The 19,187-nt window shown below is 53.4% G+C and overlaps 1 protein-coding gene across 1 annotated transcript in view; it reads left to right on the top strand.

Moving 5' to 3' along the window:
* Positions 1 to 397: 397 nt before the first annotated feature.
* DNAAF11 (dynein axonemal assembly factor 11) overlaps positions 398 to 19,187 on the top strand; it is a 54,296-nt gene continuing 35,506 nt past the window's right edge. Inside the window, exons 1-4 of the mRNA XM_045861312.1 lie at positions 398 to 496; positions 6,851 to 7,018; positions 11,292 to 11,369; positions 14,581 to 14,753. Of these exons, the coding sequence (XP_045717268.1) occupies positions 487 to 496; positions 6,851 to 7,018; positions 11,292 to 11,369; positions 14,581 to 14,753 (429 nt within the window). The 5' untranslated portion in view covers positions 398 to 486. The remainder of the gene's footprint in view (positions 497 to 6,850; positions 7,019 to 11,291; positions 11,370 to 14,580; positions 14,754 to 19,187) is intronic.

Below are 19,187 nucleotides of genomic sequence, written 5' to 3'. Positions count from 1 at the left end.
GGAGAAACTGAGGCTCGGGAAGTTTAAGGTCAAGCCGCTAGTACATGGAGTGAAGTCAAATCTTGATCACCTGGTTCTGGAAGGTGTTAAATAAAATACAAAAAGAAAAAACGCCTAGAGACACGCCTAGGAGGCCCAGGAGGTGGATCCCATCAGGAAACGGGAGCCCGTCCGATCTCGGTTTAGCCTGGCCGGGTGACACGGAGGAAGGGAAGCGGCCCGCGGAAGGCCAGGCGGGGGTCGTGGAGCCCAGCGAGGTCTGGGGTGGGGACAGCCCTGTCTCCGCCTACGAGCCCCTCCACCGCGGGGTCTCACGCAGGGCTCCTCCGGAGTTCACGAAAAGCTGCGCCGCCTGGTCCCGCTCGGCCTCCGTAGAGTCCTCGTTGCCATGGTTCCCAAGGACCGGTGCGGACGCGCAGGGACCAGAGAAGGGAGTCCCGGCGATCCTGGGTCAGGCTCCCGGGACACACGAACCGCAGAGGCGCCATGGGCCGGAGTAAGCTCCCCCTTCCACCTTCCGCTCTCGATCCTTCCCTTTCCAGGCATCGTCCGGGGTCCACTCGGACCCTCCGTGCCAGCCCTGACCCGAGCCCAGCGCCAGCGCGGCACAGCCTGTCCCTTCGCCCTGTGCAGACCCAGCTGGACCGGGTCCTCTTCCGACCCTCCTGGCCGCCTGGCTTCTGAGAGGCTTGGGGTCACCCTCTGTGAAATGGGGTGCGCGTGAGGTGAATGGAAAGGGGCAGTGGGAGCGCAGGGGTCACACACACTGCGTGCGCGCCCGCACGTGCCCTTACCTGCTGTGTGGTCGCGGGCTGGTCGCTGTCCCAGAGCCGCAGCTCCAGACCAGTTCGGGAAGGCAGGGTGCCCAGGGGTCCAGGGGTCCGCGTCTGGCCTCCCTGCTCCACCTGCTCCTTAGGAGCCAGTGACTTCACCCCTTTGGGCCCCAGCCTCCTCAGCTCCAGAACAGTAACAAGGCAAGAACCATATCGTTGTACAGACCCAGTGCTGTAAAAGTGCTCCTTCAAAGACACGGAGAGAACCGCGTGAAGTGGTGGGGTTAACAGGCACGCTCGTCAGGTCGAACTGTTCACAGTGGAAGGAACCAGTGTGGTGCCGGCACCATTTGTCCTCCCTGAAAGGCGATTTGGTGCAGTGCGACCCAATCGATCACTTACTGTAAAAAGTGTTACGGTTAATATTTTAAAGCCAAGAGACTGTGCTAAATGACGCGATTTCTGCTGTGGAAGAGCGGACCTCCTGGCAGCGGGATGTGCGGAGGACTCGTAAACGTGACCACCCTATTCCTAAACCAGGTCCTGCTATTTCCTCTCCGACACATTCCTAAAACAATAAGAAAAAAATAGACAAAGAGTTGTTAAAAAATTAAATGAAAATTTTCTTTCTCTCCTCCTTTTACCCCTGGATGTTACCTATGGAAAAGGAAAACCGTTGTCCGCACAAAGACTTGTGTATGTCTGTTTATGGCAGCTGCTCTCCTAGTAGCTAAAAAGAAAAAGAAACAACCCAAATATTCTCCAACATTTGCATTTATTAGTGGATTAACAAGTCGCGGGCTCACTGCGCGCTGCACGTGGGCGTGACTGCACTTACTGCCTGGACGATGTCCCTTGCGTGTCCCCACTCTAATAAGGACACTGGGACAATGCTTTGCATCTGCAGGCGTTCCGGTCAGCTTGAGCCCCTTCTCCCAGTCTGTGATCATTCAAGTAGTGGCCATCAGTTTGTTCTTTTAAAGGGTTGGAGGGATCATTGCCACGTAGTCTTGCTAGGGTGTTGCAGAGGCCTTCCCTTTGGGGACCCAGCCTCTCTTTCGGTCAGTGGGTTGGCAGATAAAATACAGGAGAGAGAGAGAGAGAGAGAGAATGTAGAGAATGTATCCCCCCACCCCAAATCTGTCAACCCCAGTTTCAGGTCCCAGGACAGGCAAAGGCCTAAAAAACTAGGCAGGAACCTGTGAATGTTTATGGAGGTGATGTCCTTATCCTTCAGGTCATCGACGCTTGTTGTGTGTTGATTGTCCGGACTGAGCAGTATTGTCGTTGGCTGCCCATCTATATTGTCCTTAGGGGTGTCGTGTACTGTTAACCTTCTCTCCGTGGGTAAACCCCCCCACTGGCTGTCACTTTGACCTTGCCCGTCATCGTAACATCTACCTGGCAGTAATGGTTGGTGTCCTAGTTGCCGCCTGGGCATCGGGGGATCTGACCTCAAAGCCCCGTCTTAGCCTCTGCTTTTGGTACCGCTTCCGGCATCAAATCTCCCAGGGCAGGCTCCCCAGGAAGCAGACTTTCGGATGGAGATCAGCGTGCAGGTTTCTCGGGGAGTGTGGCTGGAGGGGCTAGGAAGAAAGCGAGGTTGTCTGGAGAGGGACTTTGTGATGCATCTTAACAAAGGCTTTAGCCAACCTGGACCCTTGCAAGGATCTCTAAACTTGGAACAGGGGCCATCGCAAGCTGGGGTGGGAGGGCTGGGCCTTCGTAGCCCCCTGGCAACCGGTCTTTGGAGATGGGCTTTGCTGGGGAGGGGCGTGACCTCCATTGAGGTGTTTTCATCTGAAGTGACTCCTGAGGAAGGTGGGCAGCTGGGGGCTGTCTGCTGGCAGATTGCCCAGCAGGAGGAGTTGCTCTTTCAGAACTGAGGGGAAGCCTGTGGCACAGCCTGGCAGGTGCGGCAGCTGGGCTGCCCTTTCCTCGTTTGCCCATCCGCAAACATCTCCCCCCAGTGCCAGAGTCAGCTCAGACTTCTCCCTGAGGCCTCTTTTGACCTCCCTCCTGTCGCCCAGTAGCACTGACCATGCCCCCCCTGCTGTGCGCGGTGCTGTGCACGTCCATGGTTGCCCAGTTGCACTTGACTGATGTTTGCAATAGCACGCTCTCCGAGAGCAGAATACAGGAAGCACATTATGATAACACAGCAGGAAAAGGCAGGCCAAATGAGTCGCCCTGTTTTTAAGAGTTTCTTTTTAAAATAAGTAACAGAAAGAAGAGTCATTAGCTGCTTAGGAGGTAACCACTTATTTGTAACCCCTTAATTTCTCTTAAATCTCTGTGTCATGTACAGGGTGGAGCAAAAGCAGGTTTACGGCTGTGAGTATGCAAAACACAGTTTACTCTTGTACTATTATTTATTAATTACTGTATTATTTTCCACACGGACAGCAGTAGTAAGCCTGCTTTCTGCTAGGTCTTTCAAGATGTTTAAAAATTCTGCAAAAGCTGCCACAAAGATATAGTATTGATTTCATTCTAATCCAGCGAGAAACAGAGGGCTGTTTACAAAGCATGAGCTAAAGCCTGAAGGAGTGGACACTAAATTGCTGGCTCGGGGAGTTTCTGAGACGTTGCTCGTTACACCAAAGAGCTTTGCGGAAACCAGCCCATCCGGGCAACCGCCCACAGGCCGCCCTCTGTCCTCTGCTCCCCCGCCCATGAGTCGTGTCACTGACACTCCCTCGAGGTGCCAAGAATCCAGTCATAGCAAGGGTGGAAAGGACGCCTGGGCCAGCCGATCAATTTTGGTTAAACTCCTAGAATCCTCAGCAGAATTCTTTCAGTGAGAGAAGCAGGGAGCTGCGGCTAAAGCCGTCAGTACAGTTCGTGGGCCACTCATCCTCCCCAGTCGTGCGACGTTGGCTTGGACCTTCTGTGGCCGAGACATCGCGCAGAATCCAGCCAAGCCCTGCATTTTGCTATTTGCGTTTTTCCAAAATAAGGAAGTGAAAGCAATACGTTGCATGCAATGCCCTGGCGCGTTCTCCTACACCCTACAGTAGGCCTCGTAAACCACCTCTCTTGAAATAGTCATACGATGCCATATTAAGGCTTCCAAGGCATTTGAAATCCCTAGAGCGAGTTCTTGTAAACACAGTGCTTTATTATTTAGAGTAGGACTCTCTAAAGGTGAACAGCCCTCCTTGGGGTTCAAGAACCTTTGCTCTAAATTATGTGGTAAGTAAAACTGCAAAGCGCTTTTGCACTGAAAAGCACGAAACCCCATAATCCCCATACAGCACGTAGAATATCCCGACAGGCTGCTCCTTGGGGAGTCCGGTTTCGGCACTGATGTCTGCCACTGCAGGCAAGGCCATGCTGTGTCACAGCAGTTTCTCGAGTGCTACCAATGGCGTGCCACCCAGCAGCTTGCTTAATATAGAAGAGTTCAGAAAAGGGCCTCCGGGAAATTCAAGACCTTCCCCGTTTCCTGGCTCCTGTGATTCTCCGTTGTTTTCCAGCCTGTGCTAATTGTGTATTGTTGCCAGGGGGCAGACCTCCCTGTTGTGCTGAATTAACTCTCAGCCCCTCCTCTCCCTCGTGTGTGCCTGTGTGCAGACTAGTTATTTCTGGTGAGGGAGATTCCCCTGCCCCTCCCCCTTTTCAACTAGGAGCGATTGCCGTCTTAATTCTGACGATCAGGAGATACGGATCAACATAATTCCTTCCTATTAGCTACGTACCCCCGACTGCAAAGATTTGACAAGTGCGTGGAAATGATCAAATTCACACGTATAATAGCATAATAAAAATAGTTTTTTTAATTTGAAGAAAGGTGGAGCAAGAGCACATAAGAAGGGTATTTGGTACCAGTAGGAACTTGGTCAGCCATTGGAGGAACCTGCCAGTCTTTAGGTTTGGATAAATCAGAAGAGCCTTTCCGGCTGTAGAGCTGCGGGGGGTGGGGGTGGGGGGCGCTGGGATACCTTTGGTGTCCCTGAGATGCAGGAAGCCCTCTGTGGGCTGAGCGGACGCTGATGCAGCCACCAGGCCAGGGACCAAGTGATGCCTAACAGAATGCTTTCAGAACCCCCCCCAACATGACATCGTACTTAACCACACCTGCAGCCGGCAGCCCCTGTGGAGTCCAGTTAGGTTCAGAGCTTCAATGTGGGTTCCCCGCTGGGCCTTCCCAGGTGCCTGGGCATCGGGTCTGGGAAAGAATGTCAGTGCAGGACCATGCATCAGGTTGCAATGGAACTGACCAATGTGTTTTCCTCTCTAGAAGAATGCCTTCGTAACAACCCAGAGGGCTACATGTAATGCACGTTTCTCGGATTCCTCAGGGTCCGCGCCGGGGCAGGGCTGCTGGGGGAGCTGGCTCCCTGGGCCTCCCCTCCCCCTCTGTCGTGCCCCGCTCCCCCGGCCAGGCTCTATCCTGGTCCCTCACGCCCATGTATGAAGGTGGATGCTGCCTGCACACCAAACCACTCACATGCCCGGAAAACAGCTGCTTCTCGGACCCCCTGCGAGGAGAGATGCATACCCGGTGCAGTCTGTCTTCAGGAATGAGCCTGGGGACGCGGCCGGTGCAGGGCTCGGAGCAGGCCTGGGGCAGCTTGGGCAGAGGATTCCACTGCTCCCGCACCCAGGCATGGTCTGGGAGGACAAGCATGGGCTCTGGTTGGGCACGTCCTTCTGGCCCCATTGATTCCAGGTCTGATGGTAGCAAGGTCCCAGAAATCCGCCCTCCCTCATCCATGGGTTTGTGGAGCTCACTTAGACCTACAGGAAACACTCCCCCTGCAGGGTCTTTTAATCTCTCCACCTCCGCATTTCCCTTGTGTCTCTTCCAAAGGACCGATGTTGCAAGCCACCGCATCCCGTATCCCTAGAAGTAGCAGAGGCTCCAGACAGCTGTGCACAAATGATCAGATTCGTGCATGTTTCCCGTTTTTTAATAAAGGCAAACTCCACTTCAAGGATGTGTCATGGCTGTGGGGCAGCGAGAGCTTTGTCTCAGCTAGAGGAGCCTGGGCGTTTAGGCCCTAAGACATCGCGAGAGGTTCTTATTAGTGCACATCAGGGACAGTGTAGCTAGTACAGAGCACCAGGTGGGCGCTGGACTCCTGCAGGTAAAACGTGGCTCTAGCACCCCCTGTGAAGCCCTCGGACGGGTTGACTGTGCACTGTGCCTCCACTCCTCATCTGACAAGTGTACACAGATATTGGGTCTACTCCTGTTGTCACACATGCAAAGCATGTAGGACGATGCCGGGAACCTTGTAAACGGGCAGTAAATGAGTCTTTATGGGGCAGACAGGGAGTATTTTCGGATTCCTAAAACACAAGGGTTCAAACGGACGAATAGTTTTTTGCAGCCCTGGAAATGGAGGGTTTCTCCGTTGCCATCCCTCCTCGACTCGGTGCACCTTATGCAGATAATTCTGTGTCTTGTCTTCGGCTCCAACCGTGGACCCCAGGGTACTGTCGCCAGTCCCTTGGTGCCGGCAGCAGGCCGGCCCTGTGCCACCTCCCTGTCGCTGGGGAGCAGACTCTGGTTCCCCAGCAGCTTCTTGCACTCATCCCGGAGATGCACCGGTGGCGTGGCTGTGTAAGACTGCAGCACGGAGTCGCGGTGTTCCTCTCTTTTCTCTTCAACTCTAGTTAAAGGAATGCGTGTCCGTCGAATGAACGAGTGGGCGAATTTCCTCGTGGCGTGGTGGGACATGCTTGCCTGTTTCTGCCCTCCGCCAGCCCCACTCCACGGTGCCTCTCAGCAGCGAGTTTCTCTGTCTTGGGTCTCACGCAGTCTGATAGGCACCCCCCAAGATTCCCTATCAGCATTCCTGTGGTCATTACCCGTCAACCCTGTCTCCATCCGCACAAGACCCCGCTCCGGAGACAAAACTGTGGCATCATCGCTTCTCTTCCCTCTGACCCCATCACGGTGCCACAGAACCTCCAGCAGGGGGCAGCACTTTCCTTCGGCGGGGGGAACCCCTGGGCCTGGAAATGGGCATTTCACTGCGGAGAAACACCCACGCGTCGATGATGCAATAACCCGGCGAGGGCCCCCCCGAGGCCAGGTGCGGGGAGTGTAACATACGTTCTCTCAGTCACAGAAGACCTCATCCGACGGAACGCCGAGCACAACGACTGCGTGATCTTCTCCCTGGAGGAGCTCTCCCTGCATCAGCAGGAGATAGAAAGGCTGGAACACCTCGACAGGTGGTGCCGGGACTTGAAAATCCTCTACCTGCAGAACAACCTCATCGGGAAGATCGGTGAGCGTTCGGGCCTTTGCTCTCGCGGCTTCTGGGACCCCTTGGGTGGGAGAACCTGGGGAAGGCGGCGGTGTTCTCGGAGGAAGGGAGCGGCTAAGAGGGAATTGCCCCGGGGAAGAGAAGCAGCCATCTGTTGGGGGCTGGTTGTGGAACATTCCCGAACCTTCCCCTGGGTGGTCAGTCTCCCTGACCCGGAGATCTCCAGCGAGGAGGTGGGGGGCATTCAAGGTGGGGGCGCATTGGTTGACCTGCGGGTATATAGCTGGGTTTTTGAGAAGCTTGCTGGGGGGGACACGATCCAGCGTCTGTTGCTGCTTGGCATCCCGCTAGGAGACGGGAAGGGTTTTGTGGGGGCCGAGGGAGTCCTTCTCAGGCTGCTGCAGCCCGGGGTGGCTAGTTCTGCCCTGCGTATCCTGGTTATTTATTCGAGAGGAAGGCACTGTGCTCCGAGTTGGGTGTTGGGGGGCTTTGATGATTATGTCTTTGTTTGCTGCTCCAGTTTGGGAAGGAATGCAAGGTAAACAGAGGAGTCAGGTGGGTGAAGACCCGGATATCAGCATTGTGACAGACACAACCCTTTAGCAAACGTGGTTGAGGCTGACAGCCCAGCGGGCTTCCACCCAGTCCCCTGCAGCAGAGGAGACAACCACAGGCTTCTCTTACCTGTGCCCCAGCCCTTGCTTGATGGCAGCATCCCAGAAGCCAGGAGGGAGGGCGGGCCAGGGCATGTGCGTTTCCTCCTCCCAGTTCACCCACAGGATAAATCGGTCCTCCCCCGCCCCACCCGGCCAACAGTGAGTTAACGCAGGCAGAGCGGGAGGCCTGTTGAGTGATTCTAACAGGGGTCTGGCCTGCCCCATGGAAACGGGAGCAGTGTCCCCCCGCACTCAGAGCACACCGGTGTCACTTAGGGGTTAGAGCAGGTGCAGGCCCCGGCGTCAGGTAGACCTGGGTTAGAGCAGGCGCCTCCGCCACTCAGAAACTGTGTGGAGTGAGGCCCGATGGGGAAGTTGTGGAGGCTCAGCCTTGGGGTCTGTAAAATGGGGATAGTGACACCTCGCAGGCAGAAGTGGTCCCTGGGCTACAGGAGCCCAGCCACGGCAGGTAGCGTTGTGCTGGCTCGGGAGGTGACACCTGCTGCCGTTGTTAATAGTGCTGTTGACCCTGGGGTGCCCCAGGCGAGGCCAGCGGCCAGCGAAGGTCACAGCAGAAGGGAGAACCTGGAGCAGAGTCGGAGACAAGGGCTGGGGTCAGAGTGGACGGGGCCGAGAGAGCGTCACCCTGTGGGTTGTGGTGCTGGAACCCGGATCACGGTTTCGCTTTCCACCGTGATGTGCAGGGGCCCTCAACAGGCCACGTGAACATGTCTGGAGACATTCTGCTGCCACCGTGTGTGCGTGTGTGTTGGGTGGGGTGGGGGCCGCTGACGTCAGGCGGTGGGTGGGGAGGCCAGGGGCCCTGCTGACCACCCGGGACGGCACCACACACACGGGGTCCCAGCCCTGAAACGCCGGCGTGGCTGGGGTGTGGCAACCCCGGGTGACGTGGTCGCCTCTGGTTCGGTGGGTCATTCCCAATGCTGGAAGGTTCCAGAAATCCCAGATTTTGCATCATTCAGGGGGTATAAGAGTTCTTTATATTTCTCCAGAAAATTATTTTCGGCACCTTTGACTATCAGAAACTCAGAACTGGCGTGTCGCCCCACTGAAAGGCTGTTACAGACAACCCCCACTCCGTGCCCAGGGCATGGGAGGGGCGTCCCCATCACACAGCTCTAAAAGGGTTCCCGGAATTTCAGTCTGCACAACTGGGCCCACCACAGTGACTAATTAGCAGCGTAGTATTTCGGTCCCTTCCAGAGCCCTGAGAGGGCCCACAGTCTTGCTCCCCAGTATTCTTCAATTACACACCCTTTTAAATTGCACCAATGGGGGTTGTTGGGGCTGCTGCACCCACAGGCATTCAGGCACTTATTTGGCGCATACAAATGTTCCTCTTGGGTTCGGACTAGCTCCTGTGCCCTGGAGGTGGGTGTCTGCAAAATCGGTTGTCTCTCCTGAAGCTCTGTTCCTCACTGGGAGAGACCGGTGGGCTTGTGGTGGCGGGGGGGGGGCTTCATGTTGGTCTGGGAGTGAGCCGAGCACCCAGGACCCCCCCAGGCACACACGGAGCCCCCACCCCAGACCTCCGGACTCAGAGTCTGGGGTCTCCATTTGTGATGACCTTCCAGCGAGCCTGGGGTGGGTACAGAGCTGAGAGCCCCAGAGCCGCTGGAGTCGGGGAGGGAAAGGTCTGGGTGCGGCAGCTGGTGACAACTGCTTCCGGGGCGGGCTGGGCTCCGACGCCCTCCCTGCTCCCAGGAGGCTCCGCGCGCTGTCACTTAGGAAGCGTGTTCTGTCCTGGCCCTTCGGTCCATTGCTCTCCAGTTAATTTAGGACATGCTTCTGGAACAAATCTTAGCTTTATTTTTCTACAAGGTGACAACGTGTCACCAACGTGGGGAAAGAAGAGGTTTTCTATTGTGGGCCGGCAATTTTAACAGCGTTAAAACTTCAGGCGTCTTTGTTCAGGATGCAGACTAGACACTCCCGTCCGTCAACGCCCTGGGCACGCAGGGCTCCCCGGGTCTGCTGCCTGCTGAATTCTCGGACGTTGCCTGGAGAACCTTCGCCGAACGTCAGGATTACTTAGGATAACCCAACCGCCGAGAGACACTTTAGAATTTTTTTTTTTCTAAAATTCTCATTGTGAAAAAACTGAGTCGACTGAGACTTAAAGAGGAAAAGTGTTCTCCTTGGGTCTGTGGCAACATATATGATATTTTGTAAATGTTAAATGAAGTGGGATGACAGGGGTGATGACTATGAATAATCCTACTTGGTCTTTAGACTGTCCTTGAACAGTGGGCAGGGGAGTCCCCCTGTAAGTGGGGCTGCCCGGGCACGCATGTCCCAGCAGGGTGTGTTCACACTCACGTCGTCGTGAAAGGGCCGCTCTTCCAAGGTGTAGCGTAGGGACTTCCTGCCAAGCTCCCAAGCAGTCACACGTCCTGGCGCTGCCGCCTCACCTGCCACAAACGGGTTACTTCTTCACACCTGAGCATTCTCATGTGTAAGAGGGAGACAGTAATAGAGTTTCCACCTTACAGGGTTACTATGAGGATTGATGACATAATATATGCAAAATGCTTAGAAAACTACGCGGCACACAATAAGCACTCAGCCGTGTTAGCTATGGTGTTAGCTGTTTTTATTTATTTTTTATAATATTTTATTTATATTTAGAGAGGGGGGAAGGGAAGGAGAAGGAGAGGGAGAGAAACATCAGTGTGTGGTTGCCTCTTGTGCGCCCCCTACTGGGGACCTGGCCCGCAACCCAGGCATGTGCCCTGACTGGGAATCAAACCAGCGACCCTTTGGTTCACAGGCGGGCACTCAATCCACTGAGCCATACCAGTCATGGCACTGACTAGTTTAAACATAGCTGTTTTTAAAAGGCCCCATCCTACACTGGTTTCTTGACTGACTTGTGGTGGTGGTTTTGCCTATAGGGGTTTTCATATTTATTAAAAACCGTAATCCTGTATCAGCGTGACTTGGCTTTAAGGAAAGGAAAACTCAGTTCAACGTGGCTTTCCAGTAAGGAAATCTGGTATCATACCCAACGATGAGTCTGGAGATGGGGCAGGCCTCATCTCTGGGTTGGTTGATTCCTTCTCTCTGCTCTGGCAGCCACAGCGGGCTCCGTCCTGGAGCTGGTCCCTCCTGGTGGCAAGATGACAGGAGTACCAGCAGGGATAAGGCTTCCTTCTCCTTTTATCAGCCAACAGAGAAAGAGAAAGGCAGTCCCCGAGCACGGAACAGACCTTCCCGCTTCCCCTGGTTGGGAGCCCTGGGCGTGCCTGCCCTCTCACGCATCACGTGTTGCTGGGAGACTGCCACGGGCGTGGTGACTCAAGCCTGAGCCCCTGAGCTGTCACGGGCGAGGGACGTGGGGTTGCCACGCACTGGCCCAGCGTGGTCGAGTGTAACCCCTGGAGGTGGGGCCGGACAGAAACATGAGCAGAACGGGCTCCCATCAGAAACGATGGGGGCGGCACGGATGTGGCATAGCCAACCTACAGTGTCCGGGGTGCGGGCCGGGCGTAGCTTTGAAAACCCAACGTGGTTTCCATAACCGTAATCATTCTTGGATTCTTTTTATCACCCTCACGGCAGATTATGTAAACACGTCTTTTATCTCGAAGGTTAATTACATTATTTGTATGTTTCAGAAAATGTTAGCAGACTGAAGAAACTTGAATATTTGAATTTAGCTTTAAACAACATTGAAAAAATCGAAAATCTGGAAGGTAAGTGTTTTATCTTATTTTGCTAATTAGAACTGAGATTCAAAATTTCATGTCAACAGGATGACTCAAACAATATATTCTTCCGTTGTGTGGGTTTTCCGATCAACTTTCTCCATGGTGTCCTTTGGAGCACAATTATTCCCTTGGAATTGTGGCTTCATTGCGGTGTAATGGACACACAAGGACCGGCACCTGCTTCATGCACAGACTGGGGAGCTCGGACACAGGCACACACTCGGGAAACTGTCACCGTGGCCCAAGGCTGTAGACACACCCGTCACCTCTGTTTTCTCAGATCTCCCCTCGGACCAGTTTTATAAACATGCTTGGGGTGCACCAGATCGATCCTCCATGCCTTTTAACCTGCATTCCTCCCATAAGCCTCCTTGTCTTGTTCTACATCCCGGAAGGTTTCCTGTTTTACTCCATAGGCTTCTAGTTCGTGCTGTTAGTTTTGTCTAAGTGTCTGGGAACACTTGGTGTCTGTTTGTAGTCACACAGGGTTTGGTGGGTCCGGTGGCTGGTGTGGGCTGTGCCGTGGTTGGGAGGTTGGGTGTCCGTGCCCAGCCCCTCACCTGTGGGCTGGGCCGCGCAGGCTCTGTGCGAGCGGGCAGGCACGGGGCTGGCCGAGTGCAGGGACTGGGGCCGTGCCTGCCTGCCCACTGCACCCCCCTCTGCCAAGACCTGAGATTGGGAGGATTTTCCTTGGGTCATGGTGGATTGTAGCCTGTTCACCTCCTAGTGTAGAAACCGATATTTCGGTGACTATCAAAGTTATGCATCAACACAGACATGAATATTCATCATGCATCTTGAATTTCCATCCTCAAAACCTAGCATATCATCACCACCGGAGCCCCCAAGCCCACTACGGCGCTGGAGTTGAGAAGGTTCTTCTGTGTTCGCAGGGGAGATCTTGCTCTGTCCGTCCCAGCTACTGCCCTACAGCCCTATTACCCTGCTCTCACGTGAACAAGCGGCATGACAAAGTTTGCTCAGTGTCCATGTTCTGTGGCAGTAAAATATCAATCTGAGATGTCGGAGGAACCATGAAAACTCTCACTCTCAGTTGGTGTGTCCGTGGCTTGCTGTTTTTAAGAAAGTATCTGAAAGGACAGGGAGCATCCTATTTTTGCTGTGTGTTTTGGTCATCTGCCACTAGAGGGCAGCATTGCCACTATTGTCTTCTTGAGAGATGGGAACCCAAGTCCATCAAGGCCTGTTGCCTTGATGCTTCTCCCTTGCAGAGCGCCACCGCCAGCTCTAATGCCAATGCTCTGGCTGCAGGGTGCTTTGAGGATGTGGACGGCGGGTGGGGGTCTCATCTGCTGGCAAATACTCACTTTCTGTTTAATGTTGAAGGTGAGAGAGGAGGAAAATGGATACACACACCCAGCCCACCTACTTGAGTAAATCTCAGTATAATTTTAAGCATAAGTTACACATTTTTTTTGCGTAGCTGGATGGCAAAGAAATAGCTGGTACTCTTTTATTCTCCCTGTTGTGGAGTCACTGGGACAGAATAAAATACCTTCTTTTTCCATCCTTCCTCCTCATCCACCCTAACCCAGGAGAGGTGGGGCCCCTGCTAATGTGAGCTCCCCGCTTGGGGAGTCAGTGCTGTCGATTTCAATGACCTTCAGACCCCCCCCAACCCCCCCCCCCAACACACACACAGTCACTGAGCTGGACCGTCATAGTACAGGAGAGAGAGGGTGAGACCGAGTTGGAAGAAGGGGTGCCTCACCCCAAAGAGGAGGCTTTCTCCAGCTTGGCTTGTTCAGCGAAAATTGTTCCTTAGGGTGGCAAATGTGGTTTAATTTCTCATGTGCAGGCTGAGTAGAAGAAAAATTAAGAATGCATCACCCTGAAAAATACGATGAACATTTGGAGGGTCCTTCATCTACCAGCATTCCAGCAAAATCCAAAAATACACGAATCTTCGAACTCGTTGGAGTCGTTCAAATGTCAGGCTGTTCTTACATGAAAGAGAAACATGCTTGAGACGGCTCCCAGAATCTGTCAGAGGGAACTAGGAAACACCCGGTCACCTGCAGCCCAAGTTGGAGTGCCCCAAATAGATCTTTCCCTTTTCATAAAACTTCTTTCTCCAGTGTAAAACAAACATACATAGAGACATAAACTTAATTATATTTATGTAATACACATGTAGTTTCTTTCTTAATGTAGCGGCTGGGTCCACGTTTGTATACTTGCATGACCGAATTACCAGATATATTGGTGTGTTTTAAATAATCTGTATTGCTTAGTGTTTGAAGCGTTTTTCATTATGTTTGTTATTGTGAACAAAACTCTTTGGAACAGCTCGGTACAATTTGCCTGTTTTCAGTGGATGTATCCAAATGAAATCCCGGATCCGGGGAAGAACACTTAAAAGCCCATGTTATGTGTTGTCAGATGGAATGCTGGAAAATATACTTGTCCTACAGGCTGAGCAGTATTTAAAAAAAAAGTGTCCCTATTGTTGCAAATTTAATAGAAATAACAGTTTTGTTGTCCTTTTTCGTAGATACGGTTGTTTTTGAAGATGTGAAGTTGTGAATGTCGTGCCCCTCTAGCATCTAGAATATATACAGGAGTGTTTATTTGCTCTTGTACATTTTGGGTGTTCCTCTTCTCCATGGTTCAGGATTACTGTAGTAGCGCAATGCGCAGTTTGAAAAGTCCGAGTGCGCTCTATGCTTTGGTTAGGAAAGGCAGTCCTTTGTTTTGCCCTCTGACCCCGAAGTCCTGCCCCTAGAGGTGGCCGCTCCCAGCTCCCCTGCCCCTGCTGCGGCTCAAGCTCCCACCCTGTGCGCTCAGACTGGGCTCTGTCCACGCTTCCACGGCCCCGCTCCGGGTACCATGTGCCATGCTCCTGGTGTGGGAGATGCAGACTGTGTGTGTTCCCTCACACGGCATCCAGGGTTCTCGGTCCCCCTCCGCCCACCTGCGGGACACCCTAGTGAGACATGGGGCGTGGCCCCACGTATGGTGCCTGGCGTTCTGCGTTCACACTTTGCTGGGGGAGAGACGCTCCCGTCTTTGCCCTCCCGAGCCCACACAGCGAGGATGGGACGGGGACAGGGTCTGGTTTGCAGTGCGAGCAGTTAGCGAGCTTAAAATATGGAGACTCTCACTTCTGTGCCGTTGCACACATCATTAATCATTACCAGTGTGATTCCCCCCCCGTTTTCATTTCTCTCGGCAGGCTGCGAGGGGCTGGCCAAACTTGACCTGACCGTGAACTTCATTGGCGAGCTGAGCAGCGTGAAGAGCCTGCAGCACAACGTCCACCTGAGGGAGCTCTTCCTCATGGGGAACCCGTGCGCCGACTTCGAGGGCTACCGGCAGTTCGTGGTGGCGGCTCTGCAGCAGCTGAAGGTGCGCTCCCTCCAGACGCGCAGGAACCCTGGGGAAGGCGCAGGCTGGCCACTGCGGTCGGTCGGTCCGAGTTATTCACTCACAGCGTCGTCAGGGAGGGTGCTGCTCCAGAGAGGGAAATATTCCCGGGGGGAAAAAAAACCCACAATTCTTTGACCGAGCCTTTAAAATGGTTTTCATTGCTTTCGTAAACCTCTGGAAAAGTAAAGTGCGTACTTTTCTCCCTCATCCAGAATACACGGAGCTTAATTTAACTTGTTTGGATAAATTCAAATAGTTGTTACAAAGAGCATTCGTCACCACCAATAAATAGCTTGGGGTTTTTGAGGTGGCTGCAGTTACGAATACGTTTGGCTTCCCTCGTCTTTCGCTCCTCTGTTCTGATACGTTTTCTAGTTATTGTTTTGTTATTGCTTTCTGCTAACTTGTTCTCCGTGTCAGCTGTTCCCAAACTTGGGCAGGTATAGGAACAGTTGGATGGCGTTTGCCAAGCCCCGCCCCCAGAGCGTCCTACGCGCAGTGGGTCCGATACGACACCCAAGACTCGCATTTCTTTTTTTAACTATTTTTTTGTCGCTCAATTACAGTTGTCTGCATCCCCCCTCCCCCCAGCACCCCACCCCCACCCCAGCCAAACCCGCCTCGCATTTCCAACGGCTCCCAGGCGATGCTGGCCGGTCCCGATGCTGGCCGTCCCGCAGCCTCATCCGAGAACCAGCACTCCCTGAGTTCATCTCCCGCGCTGTCTCTCCCCTTGTCTGATATTTTTAGAATGGGAGGGAAAAGCATACGATTTTCAGAGAAGTCACACACCTGAGCACGTTAAAGAAGTAACGCTGATTTCCACGCAATTCCAGGAGTCCCCAGCCCGTGTGGGGCCCCCCGCGCCCCAGCACAGACAGGAGGCCCAGGGGTGTGGCTCTCCGATGGGCGTTCTCTTCGGTTCTCCGAGGGCACGTGTGTTTAGACTGCCGTGTTCCGCGCAGCTGAGGTTTCTGGGTTAATGGGACACATTGCGTCTCACGTAGAATTTCTTTGAGAGAACGAGTGACTCAGGTAATGGAACCCAGAATGTAGGTTCAGAGTGAATGAGAAACCGGCTCAAACAGAATCCGGGTCGACCCTCTTTGTACAAGGACTTCCTAGAAGAGGAACGGGGGTGGCAGGGCGGGGGGACCAGAGCATCATTGCAGGAGGCATGGGCCTGTAGCCTGGTGCCGTGAGCCTTTCCCTGGGAAGGTGCCGGCTGCCCCAGCCGGCCGGCCCTGCCCAACCCTCCTCGGAGCTGCCGCGGTCCCGCTAGGATTCTGTGAGCGCCACAGGCAGGCGCCTGGACCCCAGGCCAGGATGCTCCGTGTGCTTTGGGCGCAGCCTCCCTGGCCCTCCTGGACCCCAGCAGGCGATGAGCAGTGCACTTGGAGATGGGGAAGGCAGGGCTGGGAGAGCTGGTGGCCCTCATTCAAGCTGACGCACTGGCAGGTGGCCCAGGCGGGATTCGAACCTCGAAGGCCCGGTCCCCACTGCAGCCGTTCTCACCGCCCTCCGGCTTGATGCACAGACTTAGGAGCAAGTCATCCTTCCTTCTCGAGGAGCCTGCCCTGACCCCGCCGTCACGCTGGGCAGCAGCCTCCCCGTAATAAGCAGCACTCATAAATGTGCTCACGGGTGTTTGAAAGCAGGCTGATAAGCTTTAGAACCTTAATCACCACTCACTTCACGGAAAGCTGTGATCTGCTTGAAAGGAATTATGCTGACAGAGGTATTGCTTTCCCGGGGCCGCCAGAACCAAGTGCCCCAGACTGGGTGGCTCAAATGCCAGGCATCTACTGTCTCCTAGCTCTGGAGGCTAGGAGTTCAAGATCAAGGTGTCAGCAGGGCTGGTCCCCTTCGAGGACTGTGGAGGAGAATCTGCCCCCTGCCCCTCTCCTAGCTGCTGGTGGCGGGCAGTCTTGGGCATTCCTTAGCCCGTAGAAGCATCCCTTCCGGCTCTGCCCCCCCGATCTTCACGTGGTACTCCCCCCAGGCCTCTGTCTCTGCACGTGGCATTCTTGTCATAGGGACACTGGTTGCATGGGGTCAGCGGCCCTCCCTCCTCCAGGATGGTCACCTTCACTAACGTGTCTGCAGTGACTATTTCCAGATAAGGTCCCAGTCCGAGGTATTGGGGGTAGGGCTCCAACTGTTTTGGGGGGAGACACAACTTAAGTCCTAACAACGAGGTAGTTACTTAGACAGACACCAGGAAGAGGTGTGAGGAGATTCAGCCCCTCCCAAGGACCCTCTTCGAGTGGCCACGCCAGTCCGGGTAGCCAGTGGACACGGTAACACGGAGGGTGAACTTGGGCGGCAGGCAGAGCAGGCAGGGTCTGACTCTCGTCCCCACCAGCTGTGAGCGGCATGCCTCGTTTCCCTACTCTGTAGTGGGACCATAACTCTTCCTTTGGGACAATAACTCTTCCTCTGAAAGAGTCCTGTGAGGCTTTCAGTAAATCTTAGTTTCTTTTTCTCCTTGCCACAGCTTTTGTTCAATGCTTATCCATAAGCATGGACACTCTACCTCTGTGTTTCAAGAACCCTCAATAAAGACCAAGACATGCGTATTATGATGCGCCACTTAAAACTTCATCTCTCAGTTCGTGAGGCTGTCTACACTCACGTGTGATTTTGGCTTGAGGGAAACTCAGCCAGTTTCAAAGACCACCGAATGGAAGCTGTTAAACATTTAGGTTGAGATCCAGTGGGAAGACCCCTGGGACGGGGGCTGGCAGTTGTGCGGCACAGCCCCAGATTTGTTACCGGTTTCCAGTACAAGCTTTTCTGGTTCCCGTCTGTGTGGTGGCGGGGATTCATTTATCATGACCTTTTAGAAATAGGGGGTCTACATTAAATCAGGATTTACTTAACCTGAAGCAGGGGGAAAGATACACACACACAATTATACACACGCACACATTTTTTTTTAAAGTACGTCCTTAAATCCTTGGGTCCCAGACACAAGTGAGAAAATAGTACTTTGCTTCCCAATATTTGTCAAAATTCCAATGGAAGAAATTATATATATTCAGAATTTTTCAAAAACATTTAGATCTTGCCCTGGCTGGCGTAGCTCAGTGGATTGAACGCAGGCTGCAAACCAAAGTGTCGCAGGTTCGATTCCCAGTCAGGGAACATGCCTGGGTTGCAGGCCATGGCCCCCAGCAACCGCACATGGATGTTTCTCTCTCTTTCTCCCTCCCTTCCCTCTCTAAAAATAAATAAATAAAATCTTAAAAAAAATTTAGATCTTAACTCTAAATTGAGTTAAGTTAATTTAAAAAAGGGGGGCTAAGTACTTGGACCACAGTTACTTATCCCCTGAAGGAGTAGGCAGTCGTAAGTCGGATCTTTCCCTGGAGGGTGCGGGAGGAACGGCTTCACGAAGCCCGCCGCTCTGCGGACAATGCACGGCGTCTCTCCAGGTCTCCACGATGAAGCTCGACGTCAGGAATGTGTGTCGGAAGTCAATATTAAGGGAAAGCTGGAAGCTAGAACGTAACACAAGGCACGTAACTGATCACGCTTCCCTATTTTGCTTTGGCCACTGGGACGCTCAGAGCCAAATGTGCACCCCACTTACACCAGCCCCATGAGTCCTGTGACCAAAGGCGTAGTTGAAATTATTTTCTCCAAGTCTCCATATGGTAGTTCTGATGTACAATTTTTTAAATTGATGATTTTTCACCCTGTGTGTGCTTTTTTCCTTTTGTATTTGTTTCCTGTTGCTGGGGTAAAGAGTTACCACAAGCGGGGTGGCTTCAGACAACGCAGACCGATCCTCTGGCAGTGGTAGATGTCGGAAGTCTGCAACGGCGGTGTCGGCAGGGCTGCGTTCCTCTGCAGGCTGTGGTGGGAGGGGGGTCTGTTTCCCTGCGAGTTTCAGCTTCTGCGCAGCGCCTGCAGCGTTGAGATAGTGGGCCCTTCCTTGTTCTTCAACGCCAGCAGCGAGGCGCCTCCAGACCTCCCCCTAACTCTGACCCTGACTCTTCTGCCTTCTTCTTTCTCTTAAAGGACCCTTGGGATTACACCGGGCCCACTCGACAATGTGCACAATCTCCCCGTCTCAAAACCCTTGATTTAATCACATCTGCAAAGTCCCTTTTGCCATCAGAAAAAGTTAGAACTTGTCCATTCTTGGGAGGAGGGGGCGTTTTTCGACCCACCACACCTTTCTAAACACCTGCCCTCTTTCTGTAGAACGAAGCCGGGTAAATGAATAGGTGTCTTTAAATGGGTAGTTTTGAAGCCGTAGGTTCTGGGTTGGTGTTTCCTTTGACTATTTCAACTTGGAAAATCACTGTAAAGATACCAGTGTCAACAGGGACCACAACGATTAATGGCACACTCACTCGGTGTCTCTCGGAGGAGGTAGGACATGAGGCCATATGTATCAGAGCT

This window comes from Phyllostomus hastatus, unplaced genomic scaffold, assembly GCF_019186645.2.
Source record: "Phyllostomus hastatus isolate PE091 unplaced genomic scaffold, TTU_PhHast_1.1 phas_scaffold_21, whole genome shotgun sequence".
Lineage (NCBI taxonomy): Eukaryota > Metazoa > Chordata > Mammalia > Chiroptera > Phyllostomidae > Phyllostomus > Phyllostomus hastatus.
The sequence above is the reverse complement of the archived record's forward strand: the minus strand, read 5'-3'. Positions and strand labels throughout refer to the sequence as shown.